Source organism: Mytilus edulis, chromosome 8 (assembly GCF_963676685.1).
Source record: "Mytilus edulis chromosome 8, xbMytEdul2.2, whole genome shotgun sequence".
In the NCBI taxonomy this organism is placed as follows: Eukaryota; Metazoa; Mollusca; class Bivalvia; order Mytilida; family Mytilidae; genus Mytilus; species Mytilus edulis.
In genome coordinates, this window is record NC_092351.1 from 12958546 (window position 1) to 12975644 (window position 17099).

At 31.0% G+C, this 17099-nt stretch overlaps 1 protein-coding gene across 1 annotated transcript in view; it reads left to right on the forward strand.

Moving 5' to 3' along the window:
• The window catches only part of LOC139483951 (uncharacterized), a 201899-nt gene extending 191907 nt beyond the window's left edge, over window positions 1–9992 (forward strand). Inside the window, exons 6-7 of the mRNA XM_071267674.1 lie at window positions 8141–8185; window positions 9404–9992. Of these exons, the coding sequence (XP_071123775.1) occupies window positions 8141–8185; window positions 9404–9663 (305 nt within the window). The 3' untranslated portion in view covers window positions 9664–9992. The remainder of the gene's footprint in view (window positions 1–8140; window positions 8186–9403) is intronic.
• The last annotated feature ends 7107 nt before the right edge of the window (window positions 9993–17099 follow it).

Here is a 17099-nt window from a genome sequence, read left to right on the forward strand (position 1 = left end):
ACGATTTTTTTTAAATTTTTATGGAGACAGGAAAGGACAAATATTGTATGCCAGACTTCGGATGGATTGTAGCAATCTAAACGAACATTTATTTAAGAGAAATCTTGTAGAAAGTAAAAACTGTACTGTGCGGTAGAATCGATAGCAGTAAACATTTTCTTCTTGAGTGTAATTACTACTCCCTTGTCCGAAAACGTACGATAGAAACAATTCCGTTCCCATACAATTATTATATCAAAATACTCCTATTTGGCCGCAGTAACCCTAGTCAAGATGAAAATCTACTCGTGTTTAAACAAGTGCAACAACTTTTAGTAGATTCAAACCGATTTGGAATATAGCGTCTTTCATGAATGATTAGGATTGTAATTGGGTGAGACAGTCTTGACAAAGTCCTGGAAAGACACACCGCCACTGGTACATATACATAAGAAACTTTAAGAGCTGACGTAAAAAACTGATTTTTATTTTCAGTTATTTCCGATTAGTATAAGGGATTCTTGTTTCCGAATCCCTTAGTTTTAATATATCATTGTATTAATATGTGTATGTCATGCATATGAAGTTTAAAAAAAATATGTGTCTAAGTAAAACATGCAAGTAAGGCTAGTAATTCAAGTTATATGAAGTTACTAGAAGATACGTTTTAACGAGGTCCAATTTGTCAGTCGTCATTGGGTAATAACGACAAATCAAAGAATACAACTTTATATATAACTAATATAGGACAATGGTGTAGATTATAAATTACACCACTCCAGACCCTTTTGTTTTCCACATAATTAATAGTGCCAATAATTAACTAGTTCCGGGTCGAATCCGATATCGATACCAATAGTATATTCACCTGTTACCTGTTACCTTATCTGTATGTTCCGCATCTGACAGGCGCACCACCAAACGGTGTATCAAGGACTTTGATATATACACAGGTCATAATCACAGGGTTGACACTACTTAATTCAATCATTGCCAAATTGTTTCCTATTGTAGTATTTTAATCAGTAAGACTTTCTAAGATAACAATACGAATACTAAAATCTGGACTTAAAATAAAGCGTATAGGTACAGTTTTCAATTTGTTAGCGGGCATGACGTAAAACAGCGAATAAAAGTATTTAACTTTATTTACACTGCTGTTGATTAAAAAATACTCCATTCCTGGACCATTTGTTTCCAAATAATTATTTTTACCAATAATTGATAAGTTTCAGGTCGACGGGTTGAAACAGAAAGATTTGAAAGCAGAGAAAACTGTGTATCTTATAATCGGCATGACTTTATCAGATGACAATACCAATACTAAAATAAAGCTTACGCATAGTTATATATACTTTAATTTAGTGACGGACCCGCGACATGGGTGTGTTCTAGTTAGGACAAACATTGCACTGTTTTCCTAGGTACAAAAATGTCACTCATGATGATACATGTAGTATTTTCGAACCTTCAAAAAGGACAGCACCACTTATTCTATATATGAGCGTAACACTATGACATATGTATTTAGATATGTGCATCCAGTTATTTCTAACACAACCACAAAAGTTCTTGTATTATGCTTATTATTCTAATAACTCAAACTGAATACTATAAACGCGTTTTGTTGATACATGTATCTGGAAGTTTTTTTAGAGATCAAATGTGTCTACAAATTTAAAATAATATAACACAATTGAAATCTTGAACAAATATTGAAAAATATTTTGTTTGATTAGTTTGATTCTTATAACATTACAATAGTTTAATATTGTATTAGTATTTTTATTAGTGATTTTATGCCATATTTGTTGTTTTTATTTCGTTTTAGAACATTGTAACTTTTAGGACTCTCCTAAGACACCTATTTATATACCCCAACTTTAGGACCAAATTTAGGACATATCTTATTTTAGGAGAGTTTTGTTAACATGACTTAGGACCGACGTGTAATACGACCTTCATAAAACTTATCCCTGGGATATCTTCGTTGACGCAGCCCCTGGGGCCTGTTTTTCGAGACTGTCCAAAGATCGGTCCAAAGATCGGTCCAAAGAATTTTTTAGGACAGAAGTTAGAATAAAGTTAGGACCGACTTACGACACATCTCAGCATGCACATCGTAGCTTTCTTAGGATTATCTTAGCTATGATGTCATTACCGCTACCTTAAGTATTGACGTAAAATACCATTGCAAATTAAAAATGAAAACATATTGTATCAAAGTTAACCAATTTTATTGATTAAAAAAAAGTTTAATATTAATAAAACAGTTATAAGTGTTAAACTAAGGGTAAACAATGATTTTTATATTATAATTGTACATTTAGACTCTATGAAACAAAACATTAGAAAAAATATGTAATTATGTTTTATAGAAGAATTGAACAAACTAATTGAAAAAAGTATTAAATTTTAACTTTTTTCTTGCAAAAAAAGTCAGGATAAATTAATAACAAAGGCAGGATCGAATAGGACGGATAGATATTACAACCAAAAACAAAGCATGGGAATATTTGTCATCCTGAATAGGTTTCCTAAAGTTAGGACAAATCTAAGGAATATGCTTGTTAAACCTTTGTAATACTAATATGTGTCCTAAATTGGTCTTAGGACACGTTCTAATCCTAAGAGAGCTTCGATAAACATGCCCTTAACATTCACTACATACCATTAGATTATGAAATGACAATCGGGGTAATCTCGGAATGAGAACGTCCGGAAACGTAGATACTAAAAGTTCTACATAGAATCTATTTTGTTTAATTATGTTTTTAATGATTTGACAACATATATATGAAAAAGAAATATCATAAAAATAAATGTATATTTCCTGGTGTTGATAAACTTCCACAATAAATCAATACCGGAAATACCTGATATGTGACACATTGTCGCCTGACTGTTGTTGCAATCATAATCAATCGCTGAAACAATATAAACATAGTGGAACATCCGTTTCTCTACTTTCTGAAAATGCAAAATATCACGAAGAAATAATAGGTCGATAACACAAAATAAAAGCAAATCAATTTTATCATTCACTACAACTGCAACAGATTCTAAAATGAACAGGCTTAACCTTGAAAAAATCTATAAAAACGTAAATTATAATGGTCTTGATTTTATTTGTTATAAACACTGTATGATTTGCTGAGCCATGGACTCACAGATTCATTTGGGTTTGTGCTGACCGATTAGGGAAAGCCAATTGGTATGGTTCTTATCAAACTTGATTTTTTTTTCGACCTCTGTTTTCTCCGGTTTCAAGAATTTTAAACAAAATTCTTTAAGATTTATTTGTGTTTATCATTATTACAAAATTTATTCACTGCAGTATCTGTACTTTTTAACCTTTCTATCTTATCATTAGAATCTTTTAAGTCAAATCTTTATTCAAACGTATACAAACTTACAGTTATACTGTATAATATCGTCTTTCGCTTAATTTTAAGACAAGTCGGCGGTGAAAAAATGTAACGGCGAAACGATACTTTATTAACTTTCCTTTTCTTTGTTATATATCATATCAATCACCCTGTCTGTTTATATCATCTCTAGATCTTATATATATACTACACTTTTCACCACTGACGTTTTCCACGATAAATTACAAATTCGATGTGCACGATCTAACTGAGGCAACTGTAGTTAAATAAAGGTAATAACCCAAACTGAAAAGGAGCGATAATTGTTGCGTCGACATGGTTAACGACTGTATCACTTCCATTTGCACCTCAATGAAAAAGTAACAATCGGTAATAGGTCTCAATCGGTAAATTTAGAGACAATTATTATCTTAAGATCTACAATTGCGAGAACATGGCCCTTGTTAACAAATTCGTGATAGTGAACGTAAAACCTATTATTTAACTATCGACTTCAGTCCTTTTTCTCAGAACTCTGTAAAAAAATTCACTATAGATACCATGGTTAAAATTAAAAATTTAATTTGCGTCAGACGTGTAACAGCATATTTTCTTTCTTACACATCAATGGATTTTAAATACTCGGCTTTGATCGAACCTAGTAAATGTAAATTCTAAAAAAGCACTTCAGACGCATGAAATCTTTAGTGTTGTCTTAAAATTTGAATTTCAAAAACTCTGCAGGTGTATTACCAGTCACTACTGGTATTGTCATCTCAGTAGTCATTAATAACAAATTGCTCTTAAATTGTTCGTTTATAAAGTTAGAAATTATAAAGAAACTAATTTTTCGACTCCTTCAGCCAAAAATAAAAAAGAGGAAATGCAATTAGATAACTCTCCACAAGAGACCAAATGACACATAGATAAACAACTATAGGTCACCGTACGGCGTTCAACAACGAATAAAGCCCATACCGCATAGTCCGCTATATGACAAATGTAAAACAATGTATACGAGAAAACTAACAGCCTGATTTATGTAAATAAACTTTTGATTTATTAGGCAATTACGTTTTTGTCTTTTTTTGGTCATATAGCTCTTCAACTGTTTTTATAATTTTTTTTTACATCGGTGGCTTTCCATTATTTTAGTTTGCCGTTTCTGGTGGAGGTAACATGAGAGTACCCAATTGCACCTATTTTGAAAGTTTCATCATCTATGTTTTTTATGACCCAAACCAAATTTCCATTCTGTGTTTATTATTGTATTCGTTGACTGTATTTTTGTTACTTTCCTATTCGTTTGCTATTCAGCATGTAAACATAGTTTTGTAATCTAATTTTTAATTCAGGGAGTCGGATTCATATAAGAGCACTGCTCTTGTTTCATAATCCCCATTTTTGAATCATTTGTATATTTAGTAAGTTTGTCTACTCTTTTAATTATACATGATAATAAAAAAGGTTTACATTAATATCACCACAATTTTTTTCTGAAACTAACATCATAAGATGCTGAACTCTTTGATTGACGACGTATGCGTTACATTGGAAAAGTGTGCTTTTCTACATACAATGAGTTTTCATATCAAGAGAGCTCCCATTTTGCTGACTTATTTTTTTATGGGATCGTATTACGATAGCTTCACATGAACGAAACCAATCTGTTATTATTCTTAACCCTGGTGTAGATAAAAACGGACAAAATCTTAACCATTAATATGAAAGTAAGAACGAAGCAAAAGAGTAATAATAATCTGAGTAAATTGTTTAAAGTGTGTGGTTATGTTAAACCCTACAGTATCATCAAACTAAAGACAAGGGAGGTCACATGATTAGCATGTAACATATCTACTGTCCATTTAGAATATATCTCATATTAGATACGATATTTCATATCTTGCGTTAAATATCTTGATTTCTTTGATATATTAGTTCTGATCCAATCAAGCCCTTAAATCAAAGGGACCATGTGTTAAAGTTGACATCATCACGTATTGATATGTGTTAATCTAAAAGAGGAACGAAAGATACCAGAGGGAAAGTCAAACTCATAAATCGAAAATTAACTGACAACGCCATGGCTAAAAATGAAAAAGACAAACAGACAAACAATAGTACACTAAATCACAAGTAACACTAGCTTCACGTCTCTACTTTCTATATCCAGGAGTTATCCCAAGGATGTTCTGGAATTTTATATAATCCCTTATTAAATATGCATATGTCTGGAATTAATATTTGGGTCACTTATAACAATAAACCTTCATAGCATAAGATAGATCAATGATTACTGTCTCTTCAATGAAACTAGAAGGCACATAGTGGAAAATTTAATATAATACAAACGAGCACTAGTTGATATGACAGAAAAGTACAAAAAGTATCAAATTTGGATTGGTTTCCTTCTGTGATAACAACAAAGATAAAACAAAACAATAATCGTATTGTCATGTCAATACTTAAAATATCTTACCTGCTGGTTTAGTGGTAGATATAAGAATAGAATGTTCATATAATTGTACATCTGAACGCATTTGAACTATTAGTGTTCCTTCAATGATGCTCTAACTAGCAGATAACAAATAAAACTCAGCTAATTAAAAGTTTTGATATTAAGTTTTTTTTCAGTTGCCTGTAAAAATCAAAACAAATCAATCGGAACAAACTGTACATTAATAAAAATCAGACATGTCAATAAAAATATTGGTTTTAATCCCTCAGTTTAAATTCGTTATCTATAGCATCTCTAGTGCATGTTTGTAGTAGCGATGAAGCATAAGTTACGATAGAATGCTTTATTTGTGCGATTTTTTTTTTTTTATTCATTTATCGATCGTGTCTTAAACAAGCGTCAAGCGCCTGGTACGTACAAGTATGTTTTTGGTCAAAATCTATTTAGTTTGACGTCATTTGATTTTAATTTTACATATATAAGAAAAGCATGAATAAGGTTTTGAAAGTATTATCGTTTCATAATCTGAGTGTTAAAAAGTCAATTGCATGTTTGTTGAACATTGTATAGTTTTTCAACGTTAAAAGTAAAACATTTGTTTCTAAGGTTTGAAATTCTGTTTGTTGACAAACGGGGATATTTTCTAAAAATAGGCCTTGACCAAAGTTTAAGTATTCACACATTCAATAAGGAAGTATTTACAGTATGACGTATTGCTCCTTAACAATAATGAATATCATTTCCTCTATGTACACAACATGTCAAGTACCACTTTGTGAAAAAGGTAAAAGTACAACATCAACACCCTGGACATATTCATAACGCAATAGATAAAATACATAAAAGATTCAATGGGAAAACGTACAATCCTATTCGTCATTTTATGAAAATCGCTGTCTTTACATTTTCATATGATTTATTTAATTGAAATTATTCATATTTTCAAATTTTGTTTGCATAACGATTTATGTATCAATGCTATTGTTTTGAAATCAATTTTATTTTGCTTAACATGTACTATAAATGGTGTAGATAAAAACGGACAAAATCTTAACCATTAATATGAAAGTAAGAACGAAGCAAAAGAGTAATAATAATCTGTAGTAAATTTGGACACTTAACACTATTGCAAACTTGAAAGATTTATGAATTGATTTATTTTCCATAAACACAATTTGCAACATCTTGTGTTATTTCTTTGAAAAAAGATCTGACAAAAAGTTTAAACTATATTAGATTTCAATAACATTTTACCATTCAAAAGTTTATATAATAAACGTATGATCCATGTTTGAAACGGTATTAGTATAAAAAAAACACCTTTAAATTGCACTTGACCAACTAATTTGGAAAGCAGATGACTAAGTCATATTTATGCAGACATTGGTCATTGTGTTTCTTGAATTGTTTGCTAGGATGAATTCAGTTGCAATTAGTTATCAAAGGTACAAGGATTATAATTTAGTACTCCAACGACAGAAACGTCTTGATAAACATTCTAAACTGAAAAAAGAAAATGTGTTCCATTCAAACTTGTTTGCCAATTTCACAGTATTATCATCATGAAACAATATCTATGGAAGACGTTATATATCTCCGAAATAAGGATAAATTGCGAAAATACGCATAGCATATCAATTGAAAGCGTAATGGCCGATTTCATGGAATATAAGCTAATGTTAGGCAAAGTATAAAACATAAATGATCGTTTGATTTTGATGAAATTTCATATAAATTTCAAACAAGTTGTACCGCTTCTGGATATTAAAAAAGAGAGGTATGTATCTAATATATTTTCAGAGATACAGTCAATTAAAACATTGGGATATCGGTTTCCATGATTTTAAAGAAAAACATACAAAAGCATTAACTTTATTTTTCTTGACTTTAAATTGAATTATCTCAATTGTTGCTCTATTGAACGATTATAAAGTTACAGCAGTCAACAATGTGTTAAAATCTAAATCACTATAAACTCACACATGTACAAATATGTCCACTATATTGGTATAGACAAATACCTTTATAATAATAAGGAGATGTAATATGATTGCCAATGAGATAACTCTAGACACGATTATACAAGTAATAGGTTACTGTACGGCCTTCAACAATGAACAAGGCCATTGCCACATTGGTGTTTATATTTAAATGCTCTTTCATGGTATATCTATTGGATATGGATAGTCGAAATACAATCTGTTTATTCTATATCTAGGTGTGCCGTTGCAAATATTGTGCATTATATGAACAAAGGAAGATGGTTTTGGATTTGTTTTCATTTTAAAGGTTGAATTAGTAAACATGTGCGTATATTATTCTCTTTCTTTTGTAGCAAAGGTGACTGATCCCCTAGGACAAGGAATAAATCGAAATGATGGCAAGTGCATATTTATTTATTTAAAGAATGAAAATATAATGAGAGGTTCAAATGAGTTTTAAGTAATCTTATAAAAACCAACATGCTTTATAATTTTCTTATGAATAGTATGAAAAATTTTGAAAATCGTGTATAAGGGTTTTAATCATTGATACTTAAATGTAAACATAATAAGGAAATGTTGAAAATAAAGTTACAGTTATTGGGATACGTCACAGATTTCGGTAAAATGTATACAGCTCTGGCTCGATGAACTACATGTATAACTGAAAATGGGAAAAATAATGTAGTTATTCCTTCAGTTTAAGTTTGTAACCCGGGTTAGTATTTTCTCAATAGATTTATGAATTTGGAACACTGGTATACTACTGTTGCCTTTATTTATCATTTAAAATATTACTGATTGCAATCTTTCAAAATGGGTTAACATTTGTATAGAAAACACATAAAATCAGCAAAAAACATTCTAAAATTTGCCTAAAAATCATCAAATCTCTAATTCTACTCTATAGATTTTTCTTAAAAAACTATACCTTGTTGATACATAATTTCCGTTTTAAAGAGGCAAAAAACCAAATAGGGTCACAGACTTCTTTTTTACGGTAAACATGCATTCACCGTCGAAATAATCGTAACGTCATCGCTTTGTGGGCCGTTAATCGCCGATTTTTTATGTTTTTCAATACCAACAGGGTAACAAATTAATTATTGCACAGAAAACGAAGCCGGTCACCATATGATTATTTTATATCATTAAAGCAGACATTTATGTGTCAACACAATATAGTTTCTTAAGTAAATCTTTGGAGTAGATTTAGATTTGATGTTTATAAGACAAATTTTTGAATGTTTTTGGCCGATTTCGTGTGCTTTCTATACAAATAGTCAACCATATTGAAAGAAATCAGTCTGTAACTTTTTAGATAATGATAAAGATAAATGCATTTGTTTTCGATATTCAGTTGTAATTCAACGAGCTAAGGTTGTATGCAAAATCTCAGCACAATCTGCGACATAGCCAATTTACTGTTCCTTGACCTTATCTTGTAACACTTTAATCTATTATGATTCTATTATTAATAAGAAGTCGTATAACTATATACAGATAATTGTCCTTTTGACTTAATTAAGAAAAAATAAATCATTATAACAATAGATGTTGTAAAACACCTATATTATACATGTTAATTTGTAAATTTGTAAATCTTTCTTTTAAAGGTTCTTCACAGAGCAATTCTGTCGTGGTATATATGTCCTGTATTGCCACGATTGGGTCCACAGTTGTAATTATTATAGCACTGTACAGAAACCAGGATTGGATCAAAAAGAGGCTAAACGACAGAAAACTCAAATTTCCAAGACTACAAAAGGGCACTGTTACTATCAGTGGGAAGAAACAGAAAGATGAACCTACTGCCAGGAAGAGCGAACACATATATGATGACATTAATGAAAAAAACATGATCAAGAATTTCTAGAAACATGAATGACTAGATTACAAACAAAATTCAAGCATTCAAACTTAACCAATATGAGATAGATAACAAAATTGTAATATTTAGCCCGTTACCATTTTTTCAAGTACTTTTTCAATGTATCAGTAAATAATTTAGTTTTGGATGTAACAAATCTTCTGATTGGCTGACGTTGTTTTGTGTATCAGCTCATAGACATACTTTTGTCATGTGACCGTGACGTCACCAACGTTTTTTCATGGTTAACTGCGGTTTAAAATGGAATTTGAAATTAAATTATAAGAAATGACTGTAATATTGTTTCTGTCTTTTCGAAATAAAAAAAAAAACAACAACAAGTGAACTACGTGTATGTTATGGCAGAATAATTGAACACTTCATTGATGAGTTTATCCCGACACATCTATCTATAGATGGACTGGTCTTAAATAAGCGAACCGATTAAACCCTCCTAGTCAAGCGAAAAAAATCGAGTAATGCCAGCTTGTATTCTTATCAATTAACTTCATACGTTGCACTGTCCTGATGACGCATCTAACGCATCAAAATAAATCTTTTTCATATTTAACTTACTTTTACATGTATTGTGTTTAACGATACCTTCTATTTCTTCAAATAGATAAATCAAATTTGTTTAGTTCTTAGCTCAAATTTAATTTTGTCAGAATACTTTTGTAAAATTGTTACTCTAGATTGAGGACGAATTTCCTTTGTTACATGTTAATGACGTCACAATGACATTATAACTTTTTATGTTTATCAGTTCAATTTATATTATCCAGTTATTTGTTTATATACCTAGAATAAGTTTGAAAAGAAAACAGAACTGATGTCTTGTCTTTGCTAGAAAGTGGTTTTTATACTATGTATTATATAGGATGTATACAGTTGAAAGTGGAGTTCGTGTTTCTTAGTATCTACTACTGTTTTTATGAAAACTGTGGTTTGTCTTTTGGTCTTATTCCTTTTTTTGTCATTGCGTTGTTTATTTATTTTTCACATATGAGTTTGAATGTCGATTTAGTATCTTTCGCCTGTCTTTTGTATATAGAAAGATTTGGTATGGGTGACAATGAGACAACTCTCAATCCAAGTAACAATTAAACTATTATAGATCAAGGTACGGCATTCAACACGGAGCCTTGACTTACACCGAACAGCATGCTATAGAGGACTCAAACAATTACTAGTATAAAACCATTCAAACGGGAGAAGTAACGCTCTAATTTATGTAAAAACGAAAAACGAGATACACTTATGAACAAATAAACAGACGACAACCACTGACAATCAGATTGCTGACTTAGACAGGGGCGGGGTTAAACAAAATGCTAGTTTTTCCGCTTCCTCTATAGGCATAACATTACCATTTCGTTTTCGATTTTAAAAAAATTGGCATATTCCTATGGTATCTTTCTATTCACTTTGCCAATCCGTAATCATAATAAAAGAAATACTGTTAATAAAATGTCAATAAATCTTAAATCAGTCGAAAGGCTTATAAAAATTACCAATTTAAACACAAGCAATACTGTTTTTCCATATGCCGGGTGCACAAGCGATACATGAAACTCGAAAGTTACTCCCTGTCCACAAACTGTGCATACATGTAGCAGATATTTATCTAAAAAAAAGATCAATATTTAGTGAATGTGATGTTAATTTGATGTTTTCTTTTCATTGTATATACTTGCTGTATTGCAGTAAAACATATTTAGGCAAGTAATATTCTTGAGGTTGTACAGATGAATTGGAGTATATAAAAAAAAAGGTCATGGCAATTTTCTAATAGTATGTGTTTCTGAGACGAAATGCATTGATTTTCCCCTATAAGTCTTTGTTAAATTCGCACTTTTAAGAAATTGTGCAAAATTTATCTTTGTTTCAAATAAAGAAATGAGTAAAGCTTTATAGGGTCCAGTACTATAGACAATATTACACATAACGTTTCATTACATAAAGAAAATAATAGGGATGTCAAATCGATGAAGATTTACTAATCAATTACTCGTTGGATTTACCGAGCTATACTCGACTTCTCGCTCGGTAAACCATTTACAAAATGGAAACACGAAAGTATACCCTTTGATGTACATGCAGGGGGCCTAAGGGGTCGTTATCTTATGATCGAAAAACCCTCAACATGTTACCTAGTGCTAGATAATAGTCCAAGGAATTTTTATATCATAATTAAAAGCTCATTTACTACACGTACTAATTATGTACACTGCTTATAATATTGTTTTAACAAAAAGTTCAAGGATCTGGAGGGGGTCCTTCATTTCTCTATTCTTTAATGTTTAGGCCGGTTTGTTTTTCTATTCTTTATAATTTTTTTCTATTATTATCAATTCTTTATATTCAGCACCTTATTATTCTCCATGTTCCATTTTCTCTATTATTTATATTTATAGCCGATCATTCTCTATTCTGTAAAACCCAATCGACATCTTCCTTTTTTTCCGATGGTATTTTATTTTTAGTTTTAAAACTCTCCCTTCACGGCCTAAGAGCAGTTTCAGAAGATTAGTGCACACGGAGACATGGTTCCCTGATGCGGCCTTTAGAGGATAACAAAATTAACGATATAAATTATCTGATATATAAAATATTTGTATTTTGCGTTGATCGTTCCTGATCGTTTTTCAAAGAATAAGTAGATAAATACATCAATTAACATCAGAATATATAAAAATAAAATAAATTCGGAAACAGTTATTGGCGAATAATTTATTTACTCAACAAAACAAACTAACAAAAGTTTATATATTAAACCCAACAGAAATATAAAGTCAACCAATGATTTTTTGTTTATTAACTCAAAATAATATACGTTTTTCATTCTAGCATTAATATTGCAAACTTTTTGTAATTAAAATTATCATGCACATGAAGGGGCGTGACTCCTAATATCATTCTGACACACTAAACAGATCTTAACTCGATCTGAACATTTTGAACCTTACTTTTATGATTGATCTAAATTTGTCCAAAACAGTCTGAACAGACTTGATTTAACGCTAGAGCCCTCCATCTTGATTAACTTGACATGACTGAACGGACTGAACACAACATATCTTAACAGCGTCTTAAAATCTGAAAAGTCTCAACTTTTTTACCTAGCGGTAAATTAAGTCGATCAAGACTTGATCAGACCAAAATGACCGTTTCAGTCTTAAATCTGGCCACTAGTGATCTAATCAAGTAATTAATCAATATCTATAAAATATTTTTTACTCAAACAACTGTTTTTGGGAACCGTAGACAAACACATTTTATCACGAACAAAGGGGTGATGATTAGAACTTACTATACTTCAATTCATTTTCTGAGGGTCAACACGGAGTGCAACGAATCTGTTCGTATTCAAAATTATTATCATTTCAACATTTTATGGGATATTTCTCAAATATGTAAGGCAACTAAAAATCCTGCTGGTGAAAATATATGATGTTACGGTATGTAGGGGTGGCGGATTGATTAAGATTAAATAAACGTGTAAATACCTGTAAAATTGCTTTTGTCATATATCCGTTATGTACATTTGTTTGAAGGAATTTTAAATAATATTTGAATCGTGTTTAAATTTTCATTTAAATTGCTCTTTATTAATTTATAAAAATTTCCCGGAAGCGCCCTCAATACAAAAATTATCGGTTTATAAGAAAGTTGGTCCAATAAGGGCCGATTTTGGCCTCAAATTTCAGCTTCATCTGACTAAAGATTTTGGAAATTTCAAACACTTAAGTGGTTTTTTTTCAGTTGATTCAATTCGTTTATGTGAAAGATTTTAACTAATTTAGTCTTTAAAAAAGATCCGATTCAAGTTTAGATATGAAAAATCTATCAAATATGCCAAAAAATGTCTCTTTTTAGATGGTTTTTGTCAAAAATGAAAGTGGCCACATCCGTGTTCATCCTCAACCTTTATATATGTTATGTTTTATCACCAAATACAACTTAAATTTTGCTATCAAGAATGAACACAAATGCGGCCACTTTCATTTACGACGGAAACCGTCTAAAACTTACCTAAATGCTAAATTTGTGAAGAATTCAGTAATTTAGCATGACTTAATGATGCTAGTAACCGAGAAATATGTGCATTGTATTGTCAAAAACAGCCCATATTTATGTAGCAGATGCATTCTACTTTCCAATGAATAACTAAAAGTTTTATCAATTTTGTAAAACTGCTGTATTTTTGGGCCAAAAAGGGGTCTTACTGGACATACTCCTTTAACAAAGCAACAACATTCTAACAAAAATGTCGAGTATCATTTTGGTAATCGATACTCTGTAGTACCGAGCGATACTCGAGTACTCGTTGACAGTTTAAACCAAGAAACTTTGCACCCTTTTCGAGGCATTTGTTCCAAGATAATTGATGTCTTACTTATAATGTGTGGAATGGTCTAACCTCTTTATAAAAATATTTTGAATTTACATGGTGTCAAAGATCAGATTTATTCGTTCACTGTATGTTTTCTTGATTTTGTTAATATGTCTTTTGATTGAGGTAAACCATTTCAATTGATATTTTTATTGTGTGATTTCTATGTTGTGATGTTACACAATTGTTTTAGGTTGGTTGAAGGTTGGCGCCTTTGAAAACGTTTTGTACTTGTTTGCACCTATCCTAAATCAGGAAGCTGGAATCGGGTTCACAATAATACTTAGGACTAATATTGGCCGTAAGTCATGAACAATTCAGTATACTTACGACCAATTGATATTAGTCCTAAGTTTATTTGTGATACCGACTCCTGATCTTTAGTGGTTATTGTTATTTGGTGAGGTGCATAAACGTTTTGTGTTTCTTCTTTTTGTATATAGATTATTCTGCTGGTTTTCCTGTTTGAATGGTTTTAAGTTAGTCATGTTTGGGACCCTTTGTAGCTTGCTGTTCGTATCCCTGCCTTTTATTTTTGCTTATTAACATTGTCTTTGTATCATTTTGTTTTACTTTTACTTTTCGCAGAGACTCATAGATCCTTGGGGAATATTTTTGTACGGCCTTCAACATGGAGCATTGGTTCAAACCAAACAACACGCTAGCCATGTCGGGGGCCATTTGTTGCTTGCTGTTCGCTATGAGTAAATGCGCCATGTTGAAGGCTGTACAAAAATATTCACCAAGGATCTTTGAGTATCAGTGCCTGCAAAAAGTAGACATAAGCTATTTGACAATTTGAATCACTAATATGCATATTCAAGGCGCCGTGTTGAAGACCTATATATTATGTTTTACTTTTACAAGTTGTGACTTGGTGTGAGATTTGTCTCATTGCCACTTATACCACATCTTCTTATATCTATATGCAATATGTTATAGGTTAAAATGACAAAAAATTGACACAGCAGTAAACATTGTGTAATAATTCTAATCACCATGCTAACAGACAATGTACGAACAAAGTAAAACAAAATGATACATGCACATAGACAATGCAAATAAGCAAAACTGAAAGACAAAAATACAAAAATTACCATAGCACAATAACGAAATTACAGGATGTACAAATACCGAGCAGTGCCAAACGGACACTTAATACCAAAATGAACCAAATAGCAAAGGTCAACAATCTGTCAGTTTGATACTTTTGATCAAAACTTAAAAAAAATAATTAAAAAATCCCTGAATTTGAAATAGATAGAAACGTGTTGATGGTGATGGGAAATCATCTGGAGCAAAATTTTAGTATATGTTTTAAAATTTTTGCGTACATGATCAATACATGATTTTGTAGGCATTTACGACATGTCATTTATTGTGGACAGTTCTAGGACTGGTGTTATACCTCAGATAGTAGACTTTATCCAGGGAAGGAATCCGGTTGTTGGAACCCCCTTTTGACGTTGAATGCATTTAAATTGGGACAAATAGTTCAAGTCCCCAACATTAAGTCATAGTGGGTATCACCAGTCCATGAAAAAAAAAAGATATTGTGTGATTAAAAATGATGGTACAACGTTAAGTGCTTTTCATTTTCGCTAGAAATATATTTCACTCATGTAAAACTATTATCCCTATTCTGTATTCGTTATCATTTTGCCCGTTTTGGTCTCTTCAGCTCTTCAACTTCAAAATAAGTTTTGGATTTTATTTTTTTATATTTTACCATGAATATCAATCACTCAATAGACATTTATTTTCAAAATGCGCATCTTGTGCATTACAATTGATATATTTAATGTTATAACTACCAATGGATCAATACCACTGCTGGTAGACTATTTCAACAGCAATTAAGCAACATATTGACCAAAGCTTTTATATAGAAATATAAGAAAAAATATGATTCCAATATTGATACGTACATTTTTATGATACTGATTGAAAATTGCACCATAATACCATATACTTTAGGGACGAATTGGTCACAACATTAAAATTGAACGATACAATTTAAAAACAGTTTGATTCCAATTTAGCAAATTACTTTGGAATATAAAAAAGAAGATATGGTATGATTGCCAATGAGACAACTGTCCACAAGAGACCACAACGACATAGAACTTAACAACTATAGGTCACCGTACAGCCTTCAATAATAAGCAAAGCCCATACCGCATAGTCAGCTATAAAAGGCCCCGAAATGACAATGTAAAACAATTCAAACGAGAAAACAAACGGCCTTATTTATATAAAAAAAAATCAACGAAAACAAATATTTAACACATAAACAAACAACCACCACTGAATAACAGGCTCCTGACTTAGGACCGGCACATACATAAAAGTACATTTACAGAAAATGACAGCATCTTTGATATTTGATGTAACCTCTTGAGAATGACTGCTATACTAGTTCAATCCCGTTCCCTATATTATATAAATAATACATAGATGAGAGGATGATAGAGCAGATTGTTAAAATGTACCCCGAGTAAACATTGTCAATTGAGGCGAACCGAGGTTGATAATGTTTTTCAAAGGGTAAAAATATGTGTATCACCCTCTCAGCTATTTGTTATTTAATTTATTATACTGAATGTTCTGTTATTTGCACCTTGAAAAATATTGCAACTTTATATCATGTATACTTTTATAATTTCCAACTTTCATTGGTATTTCTGTATAAGATAACAGAAATAAAGATATTGTCTCATGTACACATCTATCCGACATTTCTATTTTCATCAATTCTTTAACAAGAGAAAAAAACAAAGATCAGATACATTTTGTATATAACTATATATGAAACAATTAAAAAAAAAAGAATTTAATTTAACTGACTGTCAGATTCAAATTTAACAAAGAATAAAATTTTACAGTTACTGTTTACGTTGGTGAAACAATTTAATTTTGAAAATCATTTGTGAATGTTGAAATTGACCACACTGTTAGAAATATTGGGACATAAATTCATTGTGTGTGTGTTCCACCATGGCTGCACATTGTTCATCGACAGCTGTAAATTTGAAGAAACAGCTGG